A 19,316-nucleotide genomic window follows, 5' to 3' on the forward strand; every position below is an offset into this window, starting at 1 on the left:
TGTACAGGGACAAGAGAAAAAGAAGGTGGAGGATTTGAAGTATCTTGGGTCTACAGCCCAGAGTATTGGAGATGTGGAAAAAAGGTGAAGGAGCAAGTGCAGGTAGGTTGAAATGGACGGAGAGGTGTGATAAAAGAGTGTCAGCTCCAATGAAAGGAAAGGTGTAGAAAACTGGTGAGACCGGCCATGTTGTTCAGCCTAGAGACAGTGGCACTGAGGAAAAGACAGGAAGCAGAGCTGGAGGATGTAGATGCTGAAGATCTCTTCAGGAGTGACCAGGATGGATACATCAGGAATGAGTACATCAGAGGAACAGTACATGTTAGAGGTTTTGGAGAGAAAGTCAGAGAAGCCAGACTGAGATGGTTCGGACATGTCCAGAGATGAGACGGTGAATTTACTGGTAGAAGGATGCTGACTCTGGAACTGCCAGGCAAGAGGTCTAAAGCAAGTTTATAGATGCAGTGAAGGAAGACATGAAGGAAGCCGGAGTTAGAGTAGAGGATGCAGAAGACAGGGTAAGATGGAGGAAGCTGATTTGCTGTGGTGACCCCTGAAGGGAAAAGCCCAAAGAAAAAGAAGAAGATTGACTCAGAAACATAAACTATTGAACAACTTTTCTGTCATCGTTCATACTCAAAGACTCTCTGGAAAAACCTTTTGGTTTGGCTCTCTCTTCAATCGTACTTTGGACAACATCATGTTTGAGACCAACCTGAAGGACTCACAAATAATCTAGCAATTTATCATTAATCTCAGAATCTTTCATTTCTTCAGATTGAAAAAAAGCAATGCAAACGTTATTATATTTTTTTAAATCTAAGAGAAAATTATCTCAATTTTTTAAATGTATGCATATCAAGGACAATATTATTGAAAATTAATTGACTAATTGAGATTATTCTAAGACAGAATAAGTATGAGTGAGTGACAATTATTGTATTATTCCATCTTCGTTATTTTGTAATGTGTCAGCGTTTGTTTTCATCTCGATTTCCTTGGTTAAACTAATTGTCACTGAGTATTTAGTGACAACAGCCTGTTTGCGTACAATTGCTAATAAAGTTTTTTTTTTTTGAAGAAAAAAATGTTGGACCATAGCTTTACGCCCAAAATGGCGGCACAGTTGAAAAGTTTTGGCAGTTTTCTTCGAGTTAGTTTTCTGAACACACCGCCCCTTTAGTTTTTTCTTAAAACAAGGAAACGTAAGATTTTTTGTGAACGTGGAGGACCGCAATGTTTTCTGACGGTGTCGGCCTGAGATGAGGACAATAATGGCCATTTGTTGTCATCGAAGAATCGAGCATCTTTACCAGTGCTAACTAAAGCTAAGGTAGCCTAGCAAGCTAGTCGCCATCACATTGATGTCGCCTAAAAAAACTGTGTCTCGTGGACATCAACGCTGAAGTGAATATGAAGACCAGAATATTTCCTTAGAAATGGAGGATGATGTGAAAAAAGTGAAAAAGGTGAGTCGAGCAGGAGAAACACTTTTATCAACAAGTTGTTTGTATGCTAACTCAGTACTAGCCAGCTAACAGTCTGCAAGTGGAGGAGTTCCGTCTCAATCAAGATTGGGAATAGCACACATACGCACCTTTTACATCACAACGTTGATATATAAATCAGATCCTTGGGCTTACATCAATAAGCTAATAAACCGTAAATAATAAGTTAAATCGAGGGTAACTAAGTTAGAGAAGTTTTGAATGTTAGCATCTGTGCCAAGGCAAGAATAAGCGATCATTTTTCTTCCACTTTCTTTTTTTCTGGTGTTTTTATTTTTTAGTCCAATCTGTACATTTTCAAAGGACGGAGATTTCTGTAACACACACTAACTCAATGCTTTGACAGACTTCTCCTAGGCAAGGCAAGGCAAGTTTATTTGTATAGCACAATTCGTACACAAAGTAATTCAAGGTGCTTCACAAAACAGAAAAATGCATTAAAATCACAATACATCATAGAAATAATCAACGTAAAATTTTCTTTAAAAGAAAAGGGAAAAAAATAATAATAATAATTGAAAATTGATTTAAAAATAAAGGAAGGAAAGGAAAGAAAAGTGCAGATAGGACCTTTCAGTCATATACACGGCTAAACAGAAATGTTTTAAGTCTAGATTTGAACATGAACACAGAAGAGGCCTGTCTTACGACTTCAGGGAGGCTGTTCCAGGTCCTAAAGACCTGAGCGCTGATGTCAGTTGTCAGTAGAGGTTCTTCATCTCACACTCACAGCAGAAAACATTTATGATTAGCTTGGGACCATTCTACGTCTTTTCTCCCACACATTCAGCATCTCTGTCCTCATCCATGAAAAAACTTTAACAAAACAGCTCTTATTTTAGAACTGTATTCATTCAAAGTGCCTGTCTTGGTTGCAATTAGACACTGTTGTAATATTCTAATAATAAATCACCACAAAACCTAATAAATTAAATAACCGAATAAAAAAACCCCCCACGATTTATTCAAATCCATAATGTTTTCCTTCAAAGCAGGTGGTTCTGGAGCCTCAGGTTGCAGATGCCCGTTCTAGATTGATGCATCACCTTTAGTTTTAACCATTTTACCGTTTCGTTCTTTCAATTCCTTATTAAAACATCCACAAAGTTTATTTTTATATCAAAAGTATGAGTTTAACACTTTTGAGCTAAAAACGTTTCAATAAAGTGTAAACGATTTGTTAGAAATGTATATTTAAATAGTTAAGACATGCATTTCACTTTACTTTGAACTCAAAATCAATAATTGGCCATTTTTGTTCTAGTTAAACGAATATATAGAAATGCTCTGATTCATTCTGCTACAGATTATTTGTGAATTCTAATTCTAATTGTTTTTAAGAGCTTTATGTATGTTATTGAGGGTTTTCTGGACTGTTTGCTTTAGCTTTAAGGCCAAATCACGTGCAGTTCCTTTTTGTGCCACATGGTGCTATTAAAGGACAACATTTATTCAAGATAAATGTTGGGTTTTAATGTAAATGTGTGTACTGTTACTACGTTTCAGGGATTAATTTATTGTAATTTACATGCCACAAATAAATTAACCTCTTTTTTTAAACTTTTGGCATTGAATTATGTTTTTGGCTTAAAGAAAGAGTAAAAAAAAAAAGGTTTTTGTGTAAAAATATTTGTTTGTCTTACATTAGATATTTATACCAGCTCAGTGGCTGTGTTTATCATTTTGAATGATTAACATTGAATGGGGTCAAATCGACCCCAAGGATAATAGGAGGGTTAAACCACCAAATGGTTCCCGAGTGCTGCTGTGTCTGCAGCTTTCACACACACCACAGCTAATGGGACTTTGACTTGACTTTAACTTTATTTTTATAATACAAATATAATAACCTCGGCAATCACAAAGTAACTTTAACTATTTTAACTCCACGTTTTCTTTTTTGATTTGGAAAGCATCTTCCACCTGTGGTTTCTTGCAGCTGTGGTTGCACTGGTCTCACATTTCACAAGCAGAAGCTGTTAAATGTTAATGTATGGGCCTTCAGCTGTTCCAACAAAACTAAATAATGCAGAGTCCTATTGGTCACATTGTCCTTGAAAATATGAGGTTTATTCAGATTCCAGGGCATCTTGTAGCCACTAAATTCTATGATTTTTTATATTACTAAAATGCTTTTTTTTTTTTTTTTAAGATAAAGCAATAAAATTCATCAGGAACGTAAACACTACACATGTATATGTTTATGTGCGTGTTAATACACTAAGTAGTAAATTGTGCAACCTTAGATGTTTGTGACATCGGTAGAGGAGACATATTGATGGAAAGAACTGGGTATATCTGTAGATTGTCAGTTGACTTGGTTTTTACACCCCAGAATTTCATTAGCAAAACTTTACCTCAAAGATTGAAAAAAGAAAGAAAAAAACAGCGATAAAGTTTAGGGTTTAAATGTTAAGTATTTGTTTATTTATGTGTGCTTTCTAATCGTTTAGGCTGATTGGTGGTGACATATCAAGCTGCTGACGTGTCAATTAAATGTCGTACTTGAATTTCGTAGCGCTGGGTAAGCAGTAATATAAAAGCAATCAGTAAACGGTGAGGTGGATCAGGTTTTTTTTTGCCCTCTCTTCTTTAGTCCTAACCACAGTAAACTCGTCTTTTCTCACTTTGTGGTAAAGATAGTTTTAGAACTAATCCATCAATTCCAGCTTTCAGCTCTGCCACGTACACCATACTACCTGTTTTAATAAATAGATCAGTTTCTCTCTTGGTGCTCTGTAAACTTCCTAATTCTTTGCCACTACATCACTTCACACCTCTTAATAGAAATGGCCTGTGAGGAATCCAGGAAGTAGTTGGACAGGCTGTGTAAGACATCGAAACAGAGCTTTGTTAACCAGCCTTTCAACAGAAAATCTATGTTCACATCAGATAAAGTGAAATTATACATTTGGCCCTAAGCACACCATGTTAATTATTGATTTGTGTTTCTGAAGCCTGATCATAGTTTTTATGATCCAGACGTTTTTGGGTAACCGTTGCTTCCACAGCTTACAGTTTTGTTTATCACTCATATTTTTGTCTAAAGGCACGTGTCATCACAGGAAGTTGCGGCTCGTCTTTTCCTGTTCTTGAGTGAGCTTATGAAGTTAGCTACTCTTACACTTCCCCTTTCTATTTGTCTTCCTCCCACTCCCTTTTCAAGCGGTTGTTTAGTTTAAAAAAAGAGAAAAAAAACGGTCAGTGCCCACACCCCTCACAGCCACAGCATTGGTTTGATCCCTGCTGGCAGCAGTGGAGGTAACAGGTGGTTGTTTAGCGCCGCAGCATCTCTGGTGGTGGGGTCGCTTCAGCTGAAAGGCTGCTCTCATGGAGAACGAGGTATGCGCTGAACTTTGTGTTGCTGCAGAGGCTCAGCAAAGCCTGATTTCTGAAGAACATTTTGTTTCCAGTTTTCTAAAAGTTCTCGACTCTCCAAACTATCTTAATGTTTAAAATTGTAGATGCCTTCATAAAAATGAAATACATCTGCGTAATTCTGCTTTTTGATGCATGATTGCTTCACATGAAGTTATAGTTCTATGTGACGGTTCAGTTTCTAATCATAAAATGCAACCACACTTGATTGTGCAACATGCAGTGGCTTGTGTACCGATTGTACTGCTGCCACCAGCAAGGCGACGAGATGCAGAAACCCTTAATGCTGATTTGTTTTTTTTTAATTCAATTTGTGGTGGTTTAATGGCATGCTCCTATGTGCTGCTTTTGTTAATGATTACAGAGTTACACAACTCAAAACGCAGTATCCCGTACACATGGTAGAACACTCAGGTTCTATTGCAGTAATTACAAAATACTGCCAGTTATTCATTTAAAGAGTATTAGATGTCTTTAAAGACTGATAAAAGTTGTGTTTTTGGTGTTTTAACAAGTTCTTGTGGCATTTTTCTGATGATGGAGATTAATTTGCATTTCTGAGGTTTTTTTTTTAAATTCAAATTGTTGTGAATCAGGAGCAGATTGAAAATTCTGTTTGAAAACGATCATATTTGTGACGTAGAAGATCTACTTGGTGGGCCACAGCATCCCTGCTCCGCTCCATTCTGATGCATTCACTTCTAGACAAATAGATCCATGTATTTCTTTGTTTTCCTTGTCTGGCTCAAAATAGTACGACTGAATAGCTCCAATGTTGCAGCGCTTATGTAAGCTAACGGGACAGAGTGTAAACAGACAGCTCTCAGCAATGGGGAGGGGGGTTGCTTTGTGCCAACAGTCCCACCCACAGCCATGCGGTACATTTCAGAACTAGAGCAGCTCTGCAGAAACTATGTCCCAGAAAACCAGACAGGTTTTGTCTAAAAATTGCGTAATTATAATAAAAAGACCTCTTGGAAAACTTTGAAAATAGATCAAAAGATAATCTGAGTGAGTCTTAAAGCTTTGTACCTGGAAAGGCTAAAATCCAAAGTTTGTCATATTGCCAAATAGATAAGCTTCTTCTGTCTTTTCTGTACCCCACAGCCTGGTATCGTGTCCCCGTTCAAGCGAGTCTTCCTGAAAGGGGAGAAGGGGAGGGACAAAAAGGCCCAGGAGAAGACGACGGAGCGCCGGGCTCTCCACACCTTCTCTCTGTCTCAGCCCGACCACCGCATCGACCCCGACATCCTGCTAAACGACTACATCGAGAAGGAAGTCAAAGTGAGTGTTGTTGGCAAGGAAGAAAGTTGTTAGACTGAACTCTACTAAACCAAAGGGAAATTGTGAGTCTGAAAGAGAACTTAGTTTTCTGGAGCCTAAGTAGCATAAATGTTTCCAGTTAATTGATTTTCCTAAAATCATCCGTATTTTTTTTTTATTGTTTCACGTATTTTTAGGGCAAAAAAGATCAATAAAACCTTTTAATTCAACTAATAATACATATTTGGAGCAATGAATTGAACAGATTTAAAGGCAGAGTAATCCTTGTTTTCTAATTGAAGCATGTTTTCTTCAGTACTTGGGGCAGCTGTCATCTATTCCAGGATACTTGAATCCATCAAGCAGGACGGAGGTTCTTCAGCTCATCGACAATGCCAGGGTATAAATAATGTCATCCTTTGCTGGGATTTGTCTCTTCTTTTTGTGCTCCTTTAACTTGAACTATGCGGCTTTGTTTTTGAACCAAAATGTTTCGCAGAAGTGCCATCAGTTGGCGGGCCAGCTGACACCAGAGCAGGACGCCGTCATTAGCTTGTCGGCGTACAACATCAAGCTCGTGTGGAGAGACGGAGAGGAGTTCATCCTGAGAGTTCCTATTCACGACATTGCTGCTGTCTCCTACATCAGGGACGACTCGCTGCACCTTGTGGTGATTAAAACGGGTAAAAAAAATATGAAACAAACATTAAAAACTCCTCAGATTTATAATTTTGCTTCTTTTTTAATGTGTCACAGCACATAGCCAGAGTTCCACCTTTTTCTAGAAGGAAAACCAAAATGCTATTATTGATGTGCAGTTTTTTAGAGACAAAGAAATGATTCATTATTGGGTTTTGTCTGTTTATATTAGATACTCATTATTCTATTCCATTCTAATCTGTTTTGCCCTAATAATAAAAAATGTAGAAAGACAAGATGGCGCATTTAAATAACACAAAAACAAACAAACAATGGACTAGAAAGTATAAAAGTTTTTATTATCCTTTTTTGTTACGAACTACAGATTAAACCACTTTAATATGATTACATTTGAGTGTAAAAATAAAAAATTGGACCTTCTGTGTAGCCCTTTAACCCCGTGCTGACGCTGTTTTGAGTACCGTAACTATTCAATTGTTATGGGGATTTCTTTCTCCACGTCAGAATCAGCGCATTCACGTTGATTGTGTGAACGATTGAAGAGCTACGGTTTGTCAAAGAGCGTGTGCTGTGTAGGCGTCGCCGGTGACATCTCTGGTGTTAAAGAGTCTTGTTCTGCTTGTATATTTTGTGCTTCTGTTGAACTGTTTAGCCTGTTACCTGGTGGTAATAGAATGGTTGTCTCATGATCCGAATTTCATCAATACTAATAAGCCCTTAAAACTGAGCTGAGTTTCATTTTTTTAATTTCTTTTTTAATTAATTAATTAATGTATTTTTCTTTAATGCAGCCCAGGATTCTGGAGGTTCTCCTTGTCCCAGTTCTTGTCCCGATCTCAACAAGTCCCAGACGCTAAGCTCGCTGTCGGAGAGTGGAGCCGTTTTGGTGGAAGTCTGCTGTCTGCTAGTGTTGGCAGTGGAGAATAAGGTTCTGTATTTAGGTCATACAGTTATTTTACACATTGTGTTGATGCATTAGGTGACATATTTCAGAAAACTGTGGTATATTTTAAATTCCTGGTCTTTTCTTTTTCTTCTAGGCTGCTGCAGAGGAGCTGTGTTTTCTGCTTAGTCAGGTTTTTCAGATCGTTTACACAGAATCAACCATTGACTTCTTGGACAGAGCCATTTTTGACGGAGCAACGACACCAACTAGACACCTGTCTTCATACAGTGGTACGCAGACGCAACAGCAAACCAGATTACAGTGGTCATTCGTTTATCGCAGGAGTTGTGTTCCAAAAATAACCGCCAATAGATGAAATTTGCAAACTACTCAGCTTTATTTTTTTTTACAAGAACTAGAGATGTATTAAGGCTGTAAAACCCCTTCCTTATACTCATTTTTAGTTTTCTTTCTTGTTTAAACTCTCAAAGTTCAAATCTTCATAGAAAAAAGGTCCAATGTTACAGAAAGAAACCAAAGATCTGCTCACAATTGATCATTTATGTAGTTTTAGCAAGCTGAATAAATTCTGTGCAGAAGACACGACACAGAGGAGTTTGATTGACAAGGACACTGAAAAAAAAAAACTAAAATAATCTGTGAGACCATGAAAGGTGAAGCAAGGGATCACTGTATCCTTTCTTCTCATTTTTTTCATTTTTTCACATTTAAGGTCAAATGAAGTCTGAAAATCTTACAACTTTATTTTGTGATTTTTAAAGATGACTCCTCGAGTAAAGTGGACGTTAAGGAGGGTTTCGACGCAGAAAACAGCACATTGTAAGTAGACTGAGCGGTGCTTTCTGCTTGAATTCTATTCAGATATTTATTCTCAGTTCTGTTCATCACTTTGCACAGTTTTTCTCGGTGTCTTTCTGAGGCTGCTTTCTCTCAGTCCGTTCCAGGTCAGTATGGATGCAGATGGAAACTCTCCGTCTGCATCCACCCCAGCATCCCCTCAGAAGAAGACGGCAAGTGAAGGAGAGCTCAGCACAACCGCCGCAGAGCTTTTGCAGGACTACATGACCACAGTACAGAAAGACTTTTTTTCTCTTTCTTGAAAACACTTAAAATAATCTTTAAAAAAAAAGGTATTCAACTGAAAATAACTTTTGTTTTTGTAGTTGCGGACAAAACTGTCGTCGCAGGAGATCCAACAGTTTGCAACTCTGCTCCACGAATACCGGAACGGGGCTTCGATTCACGAGTTCTGCATCAACCTGCGACAGCTCTATGGAGACAGCAGGAAATTCCTCCTACTGGGTAAAAAAACTGCATTACACCGACTTTCATCTTTTAAAACGATGGCAGAAACTGAAATGTGGATTCATAATGACCACAAAAATGACTATTAATAATTTACTGCATCATTTTTTCTGGTGAGATCTTGTGACCCTTTTCATTTCTTGTAGGTTTGCGCCCCTTCATACCTGAGAAGGACAGTCAGCACTTTGAGAACTTCCTGGAAACCATCGGCGTGAAAGACGGCAGAGGCATTATAACGGACAGCTTCGGTCGCTGCAAACGCACCGCCAGCTCCGCCTCTGATTCCACCACCAACGGGAACGGCGCGGCAGGAGGAACCGGCGGCAGCGCGTCCTCGGGGGAGGAGCAGGAGGCCTCCGAGGGCGACGAGTGGGACCGCATGATCACCAACATCAGCAACGACATTGAGGCCCTCGGCTGTAGCATGGACCAGGAGGCATTAGCGCCCTGATGGGGAGCAAAAGCGGGTCATTTTGCGTGGAGGCGTGGCCATTCCTGTAGGCATGAGAAAACCGGATCAGATGAAGGTGGTCCTTAGCACTGACCTCAAATTAGCTTAAACGTATATTCCTCTGTTTATCAAGAGGGCGTTCAAACTCCCCACAAACTCAAGGAAAACCTCAACTTGTTGCCATAGGTCAACAAACGCACTTATGCAGTCTGCGAGAAGCAGGAAGTTGACTCGTTCCGCATTTCAGGTGGATTCCTAAAGGATTTTCTTTTGGTTTTGTACTTCTTATTGGCAGCATCTGCCACCGCTTTTAGTAATGTAGCTGCAGCCAGTACAGCCCAGACTCCAGAGGATCCATCAGTGCACATATTTCAGAAGGTTATTACTGAAGTTTGTGATTCTGTTTTTTTATTTTATACTGCAATATATCAACCCGCTTCATCCATGTACTTCACTTTTGCGTTGTGAGTGTGTAACATGCTTTTTGTTTTTGTGTACTGCTCTGCTTTACACTAGCATTTGTTTATCAGTGTTTACTCCTCATTATACAAACTGACCAAGGAAATGCTGTAAAGACAAAAGCGTCACCAGTTATTTTTGACAAAGCCACTAATGACTGGCTGATGTTCAATCACGATTTGCTGGGTTTTGTCATGCAGACCGTTTGTTGTGCATCTATTGTGCCTTTTACACTGCAGCACTACTGCCAGCTGTCTGACAGACAGGGAATTAGAAACTGTAACTACAGTTGCTCCTCTTGTTACGGTTATTAAATAACAGATCGTTCACTGATTGTATTTTAGTATTGCAAATCTGCATTTATCTTAAAGTTGCATAAAACAAACGTTGCAGTCTCATAAATCTGTCTGCATTTTTTTTATTTTTTTTTTATTTACTTTACTAAAATAATCCCATTATGATCTTCTGAGCGCTTGGGTGCACCTAAGCTGCTGTGGAACTTAAGAGAGCCATCAAAGCGGTTCTGCTGGATGGCCTCAGTTCGGATTAACTGGTGAGTGTCGGCGACGGAATATTGGCGAGATGCTGAGCACATTCCGTTCTTGAAAAGCCTCTCAGTGGCGTGTTTATTTCACGTTCCCCTTTTCTCTGCTTTTTCACCTGTAAAAATCTAAACCAGGTCAAACTGAACCAAACTCGACAAACTGGGTTTGATAAGCTTTTTTTTTTTCTGCGGTGAAATCCACCTGCTTGTACTAAAAATACAGTCTGTAGATGCCCGTTTTTGGCCACTACGTCAAAGAATGAACTAAAAAAATGTAAATGTTTTTATGAAATCTACAAAAAAAAAGTGCTAATTATTTTTTCATGAAATATAGATAATATCACGGATGTCATGTTGGATGCTTTCGTAAGTTTTCTTCACACTCTTAGTTTAAGATGGAAAAACATTGGCATGAGTGTTCAGAAAAAAAGCAGCTTATTCACCCAGTCTCAAATTTGATCCCCTCATTTTGAACACGGTATAACTCAGGTCTGCTCATTCCTGGTCCTCCAGATGTACCCCCTGCCTGTTTTCCAGCTCTCCCTGCATTGTTTACTGCTAATCACCTGGGCCAGGTGTGTTCATTCAATCAGAATGTGGAGGCATCTGATTGAGCTATCAACACATTTTGCATTCTTTCAAAACAGCAAGCAGTCATTAAAAAAGAGTAACAATAGGAGTTATCACCATAGGTGTTTGAAAATTACCTTGACTTTTTTCAAAAAGCATTTCTGAAATTTCATTGAAGTGGCCATTTTGAAATGAGCAGGAAAAGCACTTCTACTGCCCCTAGTGGAATGATGGTGAACTACAGGGCAGAACACAGGTTCATATATACATATAAAAATGTTTTTTTAGGAAAGTTTGGATTATGCTAATAAGTTAGGGATCTCACAGATGAGTGTTTCAAATATTACACGAGTGACTACATAGGGTTAAAGTCATAGTGACTTGACGTGTGTAACTGAACTGTTTTCTCACTGTACTCAGATTAATCACTAATTGACCTGCAAATTCTCGTGTAATCCAATTTTCAGAGGCATCAGGGAAGACCTTTGATTGAGGCAAAGTGGTTACGAAACAGTCAGCTGCTCCAAACAAACTATTCGAAAATCTCCCGCTGCTCCATGAAGCCGATGCCAATTAACTACAATCATGGCTGGAGCCCCTGTTGGGCCAACTTGAGCATGCCCCCTGAATAATGGAGCAACAATGGCCGTTGAATAATGAAATTACAGTGAGTTCAGCCATGTTTTGTAGAGTTTAAAAACATATATGAATGCGGTTAAAAAGCAGTTTCCCATTTCAGATCATGCAGCTACTACACAGTAAATAAAAAAAATACTTTGATTATCTAAGATCAAAATTAAATGACACAGGAATTAAAAAGAAACTTTTCCTGGAGCAGAATCACTCAAGTCAACAGGTAAACATAATGCTAAATTTTAACCAAAAAAAAAGGATAAAATTACATTTTCCTTAAGTTTGACATTTCACATTTCATAACTTTTCTCCTACTTCAGCATCATATTTGCAAAGTGCCACATTTTCTGCTTCCTAAATTTCCTACTAAACCAATATTGAAACAGTGAGGTAGTCACAATCTGTTGGACACCCAAAAAGATTTTTGAGTCTTTAACCTACAACACTTTTTATCACTTTTTACAAGGTTTTTCTATACATTGAACAAAAAAAATGTGTGAAAGCCTTAAAATTTAGCTTGTTTTTTGTCTGAAAATCAAGCTATTGCAGAGATCTTTCACCTCGTCAGGTAAAAGTATTTTTTTACTTCTACATGGTTGCTGATACTGTCCCACCCACCTGTATGCTCCTTAGGGGTGCTGGTGACCAAAAAACTTGCCTTTGACATTGATGAGCTAAGTTTAAAAAATAAAAGACAAAAAATTCTTAAACTATCTTCCCAAAAATATTTTATTATTTTAAAAATCTCTCACTTTGCTGCAGAAAGTGAATTGATGTGACCTAAAAACCTGTTGCAGGACTGCTGCACTTTAGATTTGAGACGTGCAGAAAGAGCCGCAACCTGATCCAGAAGTTTTCCACAGAAAAACAGTGGCACTGAAGCTCATTTTCCTCTCCAAGCTTTGGTCCTGGTGCTCCACTGATCCATAAAACTCTCATTTCCAATGATTCAGCAATAAAAATGTCAGATTCCATCAAGGATGTAAAGTTAATTACTGTGGTAAAAGTAGATTTCGGGTTTTGGAAAAAAGGATTAAACAGAGAGGAAATTTCATATAATTCAAGTACAAAAAAATCCAAAGCAGTGAGTAATCCATCAGATAGAAATGATTTTTTCCTTTTGTAATGTCTCAGGTTGTGTGGATGTGGTGTTTAACAAGCTCGTCTTTGCAGCGTGCATGCCGACAGTCTGGGATTCTTGCCAGACTCCCTCTGGTTCCCCTTGGTGAAGTTTCTGTCGGCTGGAGTTTGCAGCTCTGATCCTGGTGAGAAGTGCCTCTCTGTGTTATCACATCTGTCACTTTACTGGAATAGGATGCCAACTGCCAGATTAAGTGTGAGAGAACATCACAGTACAGTTTCTTTGAAACACATTAATGTCACAGCATCTCCTAAAAATACCAAGTATTTTCTTACTGTCTGCACGCTTTTAGAGCAGATTCACTAGCCTCTCGTACGCCTGTCAAGTGGTTACTTTGTTGTGCAAATTAGATAGCTAATGTATGGAATTATTGCCATGCCAAAGTGTGTTTGGTCGCTAATTATTCTCTTTTGAAAGGGGAAAAATGAAGAAAAATAACCCGAATTGATTACTGGCAGCTTATGTGAAAGTAAAAGCTCTTTAGGCAGGGTTCTCAGCAGACAGCTCAGATGAAGCTGGAGTTCATGCATGAAAGCCTGAAGCTCAGTGCAATCATTCAGCTGCAGACACAGGGATCAATGAGTAAAGTCAGACGAGCGTGCATAGATGATCCTGGCTATTTCCTGGAGCCATTAGAGCGAGAGTGACTGAGAACCTGGAAAGAAGGCCAGAGTGTTTATGCCGTTCTCCAAAGCTGAGAGGGATAATTAAACTTAATAGCGAACAAGCTTGGTTCCTTGGGAACGAGTCAGATAAGAAGCCGATTGCGCCCCCCCTCCCCTGCTAACTGTTTGTGAGGGATGCTCTTAGCAACATGCAGGGAGGCTCAAAGGTGCAGACAGGCCAACTCAGCCTCCTTATAAATCAATTCAGATCTTGTTTTAGGTTCTACAGTTAGAGTTTGAGCATTTAGAAATGCTTCATCTTTGTTCCCTTTGCAGCAGTTCTGTGCATGCATGACTGCACCCTTCAGGTAATGAAAGGCTTTCTTCTGCTGTGCTTGAGTGACAGGTTTCATACATGAAAAGATGAGAAACCATTTAGGAATTTTGCATTGGGGCCCTTTAGGGCATGCTCCAGATGATTATAGGCTCAGTTCTATAAGATTAAGGAGGTGCAGCGACTGTTTTCATGTCAGACGACACAAAGGCCGCGCACTGGAGTGTACAGCACTGTAAAACCATGAAACGTGGAGGACGAAACGTCATTTAAGAGGTGGTAATGGGAACAAATTTTCACTAGTCACAATGCTTTTGCATTGAAAAAAACAAAACAATCTTCAGTGAGAGGCTTGATGATCTGCTTCAGAGAGCCTGAGTCACTCTCAACTCAAGCTCGAAATCGAACACGTGAAGGTTGAGATCTTACATTCTTTGGAGCCTGTTCCTCTTTGATGAACAGTTTGAAGCTGCAGCACCACTAAAGTCAGAGAAGAGGGCTTGTAATGGTTTCATTTGGTACACACGTTATCGTGTTTACACAGGAAATGAAGCTACGTGGAGCTTTTCAAACAAACAGCGAGGAAAGCTCAGGAAAAGTGCAGGACAGTGTTACATAAGTGAAGTTTCCCGAAGACTATCAATTTCAGGAAACAAAACAACCTCAAATTTTTTTCCCACAGATAAAACAAAAATATGCAAAAGTATGTATTTTTTAAAGTCAATAAGGCATTTTTTACAGAAAAACGTCAAGTCTGGAGACAAAATGAAACACTAATGAGTTCAACTGACTGCCTTGAACTGACTTGAAGTTAGAAATCTATATATAGAATATATATTTACGTATTTAGTCTGTGCTTGATAAAACTTGGCTTGAGACCAAGGAAACACACAAGAACACATTAGCTAAGTACGTAGTTGATGGGCCGTTGAGGGTGAACAAGAAATCACTTTAAGACCAACAGGACTGTTTTGATGGTCTGAATAGCTTCTAGTATCTTTTAAAAAGGATGCCTTTGTGGTGTTATTGTTGCCTTTCCATGAGCTGTCACTTTTCATATTGGCAAAAACCTTTAATCAACCTTTTACTGATAGTTGTTTGCCAATAAAATGCTTTTAATTTGTCTTTTTTTATGCAAAAGTTGCTAAAATGTGCAACTCAGTCATGTGACCACTTACCAATCCATCATTAAGAAATTGAAAGTGTCTCTTGTTTTGTTCTTTCTTAGCAGAGCGAGAAGCGGCGAGAGTTTATGTTCATTTTGGTGACTCCGATGAGCCTCAGTGGGGCTGAGAGGCCGAGTCCCGGGGTGACCGGGCACTCGTACGGCAGGTCCGAAAGCTCGTCCTTCTCCTCCAGCCCGTAGGTGGCGTCGTTGAGCATCCGCCGATGCAGGTGACACGTCTGCTCGATCTTCAGCATGTTTATGTCGCTCCGCAGCTGCATGAGCTGCCTCGCCAGCTGCTGGTCCTGCCTGCGCATGTCTGTCTGCAGATGCAAGCACGAGGACGAAAGAATGTTCAACCAAAAAAAAACAAACAAACGCAAGAAAAAAGAAGTACAATTATGGATCAATGATAAATTCTCCGCCTTGCCAGCTGTCCGTATTGATCCAAATTTCATTTGAGGGCCCCGCAAAACTGTTTGTGGCCCCAGACTGTGTGAGTCCACCTCCCATCAGTGGCGTTTTTGTGTACTCGCTCCAAACTCACAACCCCCAGCTGAATGTGCGGCGTAATTGAGCAGAGTAAAAATGATTACACCCGCAGGAACTCTGTAATTCTATTGTGGGAGGCACAAAAAACTCACACTGACTGACATGAACAAGATTCTTCTGGCCACTAATTGGACAGTGTGAGCTTTGTTAAGTCCTAAGTGGCCTAAGTAGCATGAAGTTTTTTTTTTTCCCCCTCAAGTGTTGGAACAGTGGTGGTGGAAATATGGAGGCAAAAACAATGAAGTAAAAACAAAAAGACTTACTAGTTCTCTTCTAAGCCAACTGAGAGCTTCATCGATGTTCTCAAATCTGTTTTTTAGTGGACTTGATGATTGTTTAGGCTGAATGTCACTTGCAGTCCCTTTGTGGACAGCCAATCTCCCATCAGCTCCCACTTGGACCGGCTGTTTTCCAGGTTCTGACCCTTTGAGCCTTTCTTCCCCCAGCTGGGCTTTCCACTCCAGGTAAGAGGGCCTCCTGGTCTCCAGTCTGAGCTTCTCTGCCAATGTCTTTAACGTCAAAAGGTGGTCGTCAGCCGATGAGCTTGCACCTTTCTCAGAGTTTGTTTCGTCTAGATCATTCGGCTGGTTCACCACAACCTGCGGAGCTGCGGCTGCATCCATTATGCTAAATGTAGAAAAGCTTCAAATAACAATAACATGGTCAGAGGTTTTCATTCATTTTTCTTTGGGTTTCTACTTTGTTTTTGTATACACAAATATTTATGGTGACGTGCAAATGTCTGAAAAGTCTATCTGCACCATAAAAAATCAAAACATCTCCCCACCTTCCAAATGTTTCTTCAAACTATTTTTATCACTTGCTTTATCAAATATCAAATGATCAAAGCTCAGTGGGTCACCTCCAGGATTCTCCTTTATTGGAAACAACTAGTTTCCGTAGCAACCACACATGCACCTTAAATGAATCTGCATTTTTTTTCTCATATCCAGTTCATAGAGTTTATTGCTTTGGCTAACCAGAAGAGACAGCAAGAAACTGGGGCAAAATTTTGTCAACAGTCTGATGTAACTTCACAAAAACACACAAAAAATGACCTGATTGTTGCAAAACAAAAAACAAAAAAAAAAACATCCAGCAAATAAAAGTAATTGAAGCATTAAATGATGGTCCGTTTCAATGTAACACTATAAAATACAACAATAAAAGGAATTGAAAATAAGTTTGAAAAAGTTGAACTTTCTTAGAGTTTATTGGATCCTTTGTACGTTTGAAAAAGCTCAAACCAAACTTGTCACCATTAAAGTCCCACTCCAATCGTCTTTTGATCTATTGTAAAATCGTTCCCAGAGGTCATTTAATTATAAATATGCTGTTTTTAGGCCAAAAAATAAAAAAATAAACCTGTGTCGTTTACCAGCACATAGTTTCCGCAGGATTCCTTAGAAATTCCCTTGGAGTTTAGGTGCAGAGTAAGCCTGCCTCCATTTCCCATCATCCATCTGTTCACACGCCCTCCCGGTAGCTTACAGCCCCTCACACTCCCAACCTAATATTAGCGGTGCAACAAAATTGACGAGCAATATGTTGTGTCTGGCATCTTTCTTTCATATCAGTTTATTTAGTTCTCAACAGCCTCTGTTATGAATTTGACACAAACCAGGAAGTACCAAATGTAGCAGTTTCTCCAAAGACCACAAGAGGCTGGTTACAGAACGGAGCAATTTCCCAATAACCCCTAAGCTAAAAAGCCAATTTTTTCCATCAAAACTAAATACATTTACCCTCTGTTTTTAATGTATATTGATATATTTTTCTAATCCATACAATTTGTATTAGATCAGTTCAAATGTATCCAGATTTAGGGGTGTCTCTTTGATTGACAGGTGGGTGGACCCAGCAGAGCTCCGAATTTTACTTTCCTCCAAATGGCTTTTTTAAGAACGGAGCAAATTTAAGTCAACGTGACCTTGACGTCAGCGATTATGTGTCCAGTGTCGATGGGGAGAACCTAAAGGTGACTGCATTAGCAAACGCACAATGTTTTAGTAAACGAAGCAAAGATGGAAATAAAGGACAATATTTCTTTATGATGATCAAATCTGTGAACAACTATTATTAATGATGTTATAAGAATGTAAAACATATTCAAACTCTGCTTTTCATGGTGTGTCTAATTTTTTTTATCGTTAAATTAAAAGAATTTCAGCAAAAACTGAGTTTGTCTAGATCAGTGCACAATTCCCATCCTTTTGGAGATGTAGAGGTTAAAATCTTATTTGTGACGAGAAAGAAGTGAAAACAGTGGCTTATCAGCATATAGGCTCATGAGAATGTTGTATTGACAAAATAAACATTTGTCTTGGAGAAATAGCACACGGAAATAGCATGTGTGTGTTAGCGACTTTTCTATTTCTTCCTTGTGGAAAGTGAACATCTGTGGCAGTGAAAACTGAAAACACCACGGATTCTTGCAAATTTGCCTAAAGGAACACCACCTCCACAGTCTCACTAGATCATAAAGTGTGTGTATTAAAACATAAAGACCTGATTAGAGAAATCATGGGGTAAATAGCTCTCACAGCTTGCTTAATGATGCTGCAAACATCAAGGGGCAACAGCTGACTTTCTGCTCTGTGTCCTCTTGTACAGAGTGATTTGTGCTCATTTATTCCACAATGGGCTCAGCAGATCAGCGGTGAAGTCACTGGCTTTGAATTTAATGACCACTTTTTATGTTCTACAAGGTAAAACAGTTCTCTGATTCTGCAAAGCAGGGCACTTATGACTCCCCGGGAGCGGATCTTGATGCTGATATTTAAGAGAGGCATTAAGGCAGTAGGGAAAATGCACGTTTGAAAGCATCTAAGACTTTTTAAGGGCTTTGCGTGTATTAACAGTGAGATTTGGATTGAATAGGAAATGCAGAGCTGCAAGTAAAAGCAAAATGAAGGGTTTGAAATCCTAAGTGAAACCTCAAATCCACCTCAAACTATCTGATATGGTAAAGTCAGCCCTTTTTGAACAGACTTGCAGACTGTGCTTCTTCAGCAGGCCAAATTTAACATACTGACTGTCAGATGCAGGCCCTACAAAAACATCACCAGGAGCCAAAATATGGTGAGGGCATCAGCCATCAATTCTCCTTCTGCTTTATTTCTGTTTATTTGAATTTTTTAAACAGTTGCTGTAGCATTACAAATTCATTTTGTGGTCCTGGAGTGGGTAAGATGCCAAAAAGCCTGGTCTGGGTGATCAGCTTCTAAGTCTACATAACAAACATGACCACAGATGACGTCACTGTTTTGGTTTCTCCAGTTTTTTTTTTTTTTTAAGAGAATTGTTGCTTTAGATTTGAGTGCATCCAATAGAAAAATTCAAAACCTCAAAACACCTTAAGTGCTCCCAGAATTTGTAACAACGATTTTTCATTAAAAAGTTAAAAAGAAATATTAATTTTAACACACAAAAAGTACATTCCATATACCTTTTTTTGATCAAACAAGTTGTCCATATTTAAGCTTCTGTTTAAAGTGTACCCATACTTTGTTTTTTCTTATAGTTCTGAAACGCTACAAAAAAGGGTAAAAGGCTACTTTACCTGAAGAGTCTCCCCGCAGACAGGCTCAACTTGGACGGCGCTCCGACTGTCACTAACCGCGCGTGCGCCGCTCCGTCGCTAAACAGAGCGAGGCGGTCCGCTTGTTTCTGAGCAGAGAGCTACCGGAGGAGGGGCGGGCTGTTCTTAAAGGCCAGCCTGTGGTTACGTCAGGTTCCAGAAGTCCATATTAGGCGCTCCTCTTCATGAAACCAAGGAGGAATGGACGGTCAATGCCTTCAATTCTATTCAACGTCTAGTTTTTAAAAAAAATTCTTGTTC

General features: G+C 39.2%; 2 protein-coding genes across 4 annotated transcripts; one reads left to right on the plus strand and one right to left on the minus strand.

Moving 5' to 3' along the window:
• The first annotated feature begins 1,098 nt into the window (after nt 1-1,098).
• Nucleotides 1,099-10,333, plus strand: ccm2 (CCM2 scaffolding protein). Of its 2 annotated transcripts, none has more exons than XM_004083689.4 (10): nt 1,099-1,469; nt 5,994-6,170; nt 6,466-6,549; nt 6,649-6,832; nt 7,601-7,737; nt 7,850-7,985; nt 8,478-8,535; nt 8,651-8,786; nt 8,880-9,018; nt 9,168-10,333. In XM_004083689.4, exons 1-10 carry the CDS (start codon nt 1,440-1,442, stop codon nt 9,470-9,472), a joined length of 1,386 nt encoding a protein of 461 aa, XP_004083737.1. In that variant the 5' UTR covers nt 1,099-1,439; the 3' UTR covers nt 9,473-10,333. The 2 variants fall into 2 exon arrangements, with proteins under 2 accessions (XP_004083737.1, XP_011490087.1); XM_011491785.3 differs by lacking the exon at nt 1,099-1,469 and adding an exon at nt 4,714-4,850.
• A 2,056-nt stretch (nt 10,334-12,389) lies between these two features.
• Nucleotides 12,390-19,272, minus strand: fam167a (family with sequence similarity 167 member A). 2 transcript variants are annotated; one of them, XM_020714467.1, is made up of 4 exons: nt 19,038-19,272; nt 15,739-16,117; nt 14,937-15,246; nt 12,390-13,000 (listed from the first exon to the last, which is right to left on the minus strand). In XM_020714467.1, exons 2-3 carry the CDS (start codon nt 16,096-16,098, stop codon nt 14,983-14,985), a joined length of 624 nt encoding a protein of 207 aa, XP_020570126.1. In that variant the 5' UTR covers nt 16,099-16,117; nt 19,038-19,272; the 3' UTR covers nt 12,390-13,000; nt 14,937-14,982. The 2 variants fall into 2 exon arrangements, with proteins under 2 accessions (XP_020570126.1, XP_004083739.1); XM_004083691.3 differs by having other exon boundaries at nt 12,390-15,246.
• Between the last annotated feature and the right edge of the window lie 44 nt (nt 19,273-19,316).

This window comes from Oryzias latipes, chromosome 24 (assembly GCF_002234675.1).
Source record: "Oryzias latipes chromosome 24, ASM223467v1".
Taxonomy (NCBI): Eukaryota; Metazoa; Chordata; class Actinopteri; order Beloniformes; family Adrianichthyidae; genus Oryzias; species Oryzias latipes.

Excerpts from the sequence above, each read along its gene's own strand:
- ccm2 (XM_004083689.4), top strand. The coding sequence starts at position 1,440 with ATGGAGGATGATGTGAAAAAAGTGAAAAAG. Across the intron at positions 8,536-8,650 it reads GACGCAGAAAACAGCACATT|TCCGTTCCAGGTCAGTATGG; the intron begins GTAAGTAGACTG and ends GCTTTCTCTCAG. Across the intron at positions 8,787-8,879 it reads TGCAGGACTACATGACCACA|TTGCGGACAAAACTGTCGTC; the intron begins GTACAGAAAGAC and ends TTGTTTTTGTAG.
- fam167a (XM_020714467.1), bottom strand. The coding sequence starts at position 16,098 with ATGGATGCAGCCGCAGCTCCGCAGGTTGTGGTGAACCAGCCGAATGAT. Across the intron at positions 15,247-15,738 it reads GTTGGCTTAGAAGAGAACTA|ACAGACATGCGCAGGCAGGA; the intron begins GTAAGTCTTTTT and ends TTGCATCTGCAG.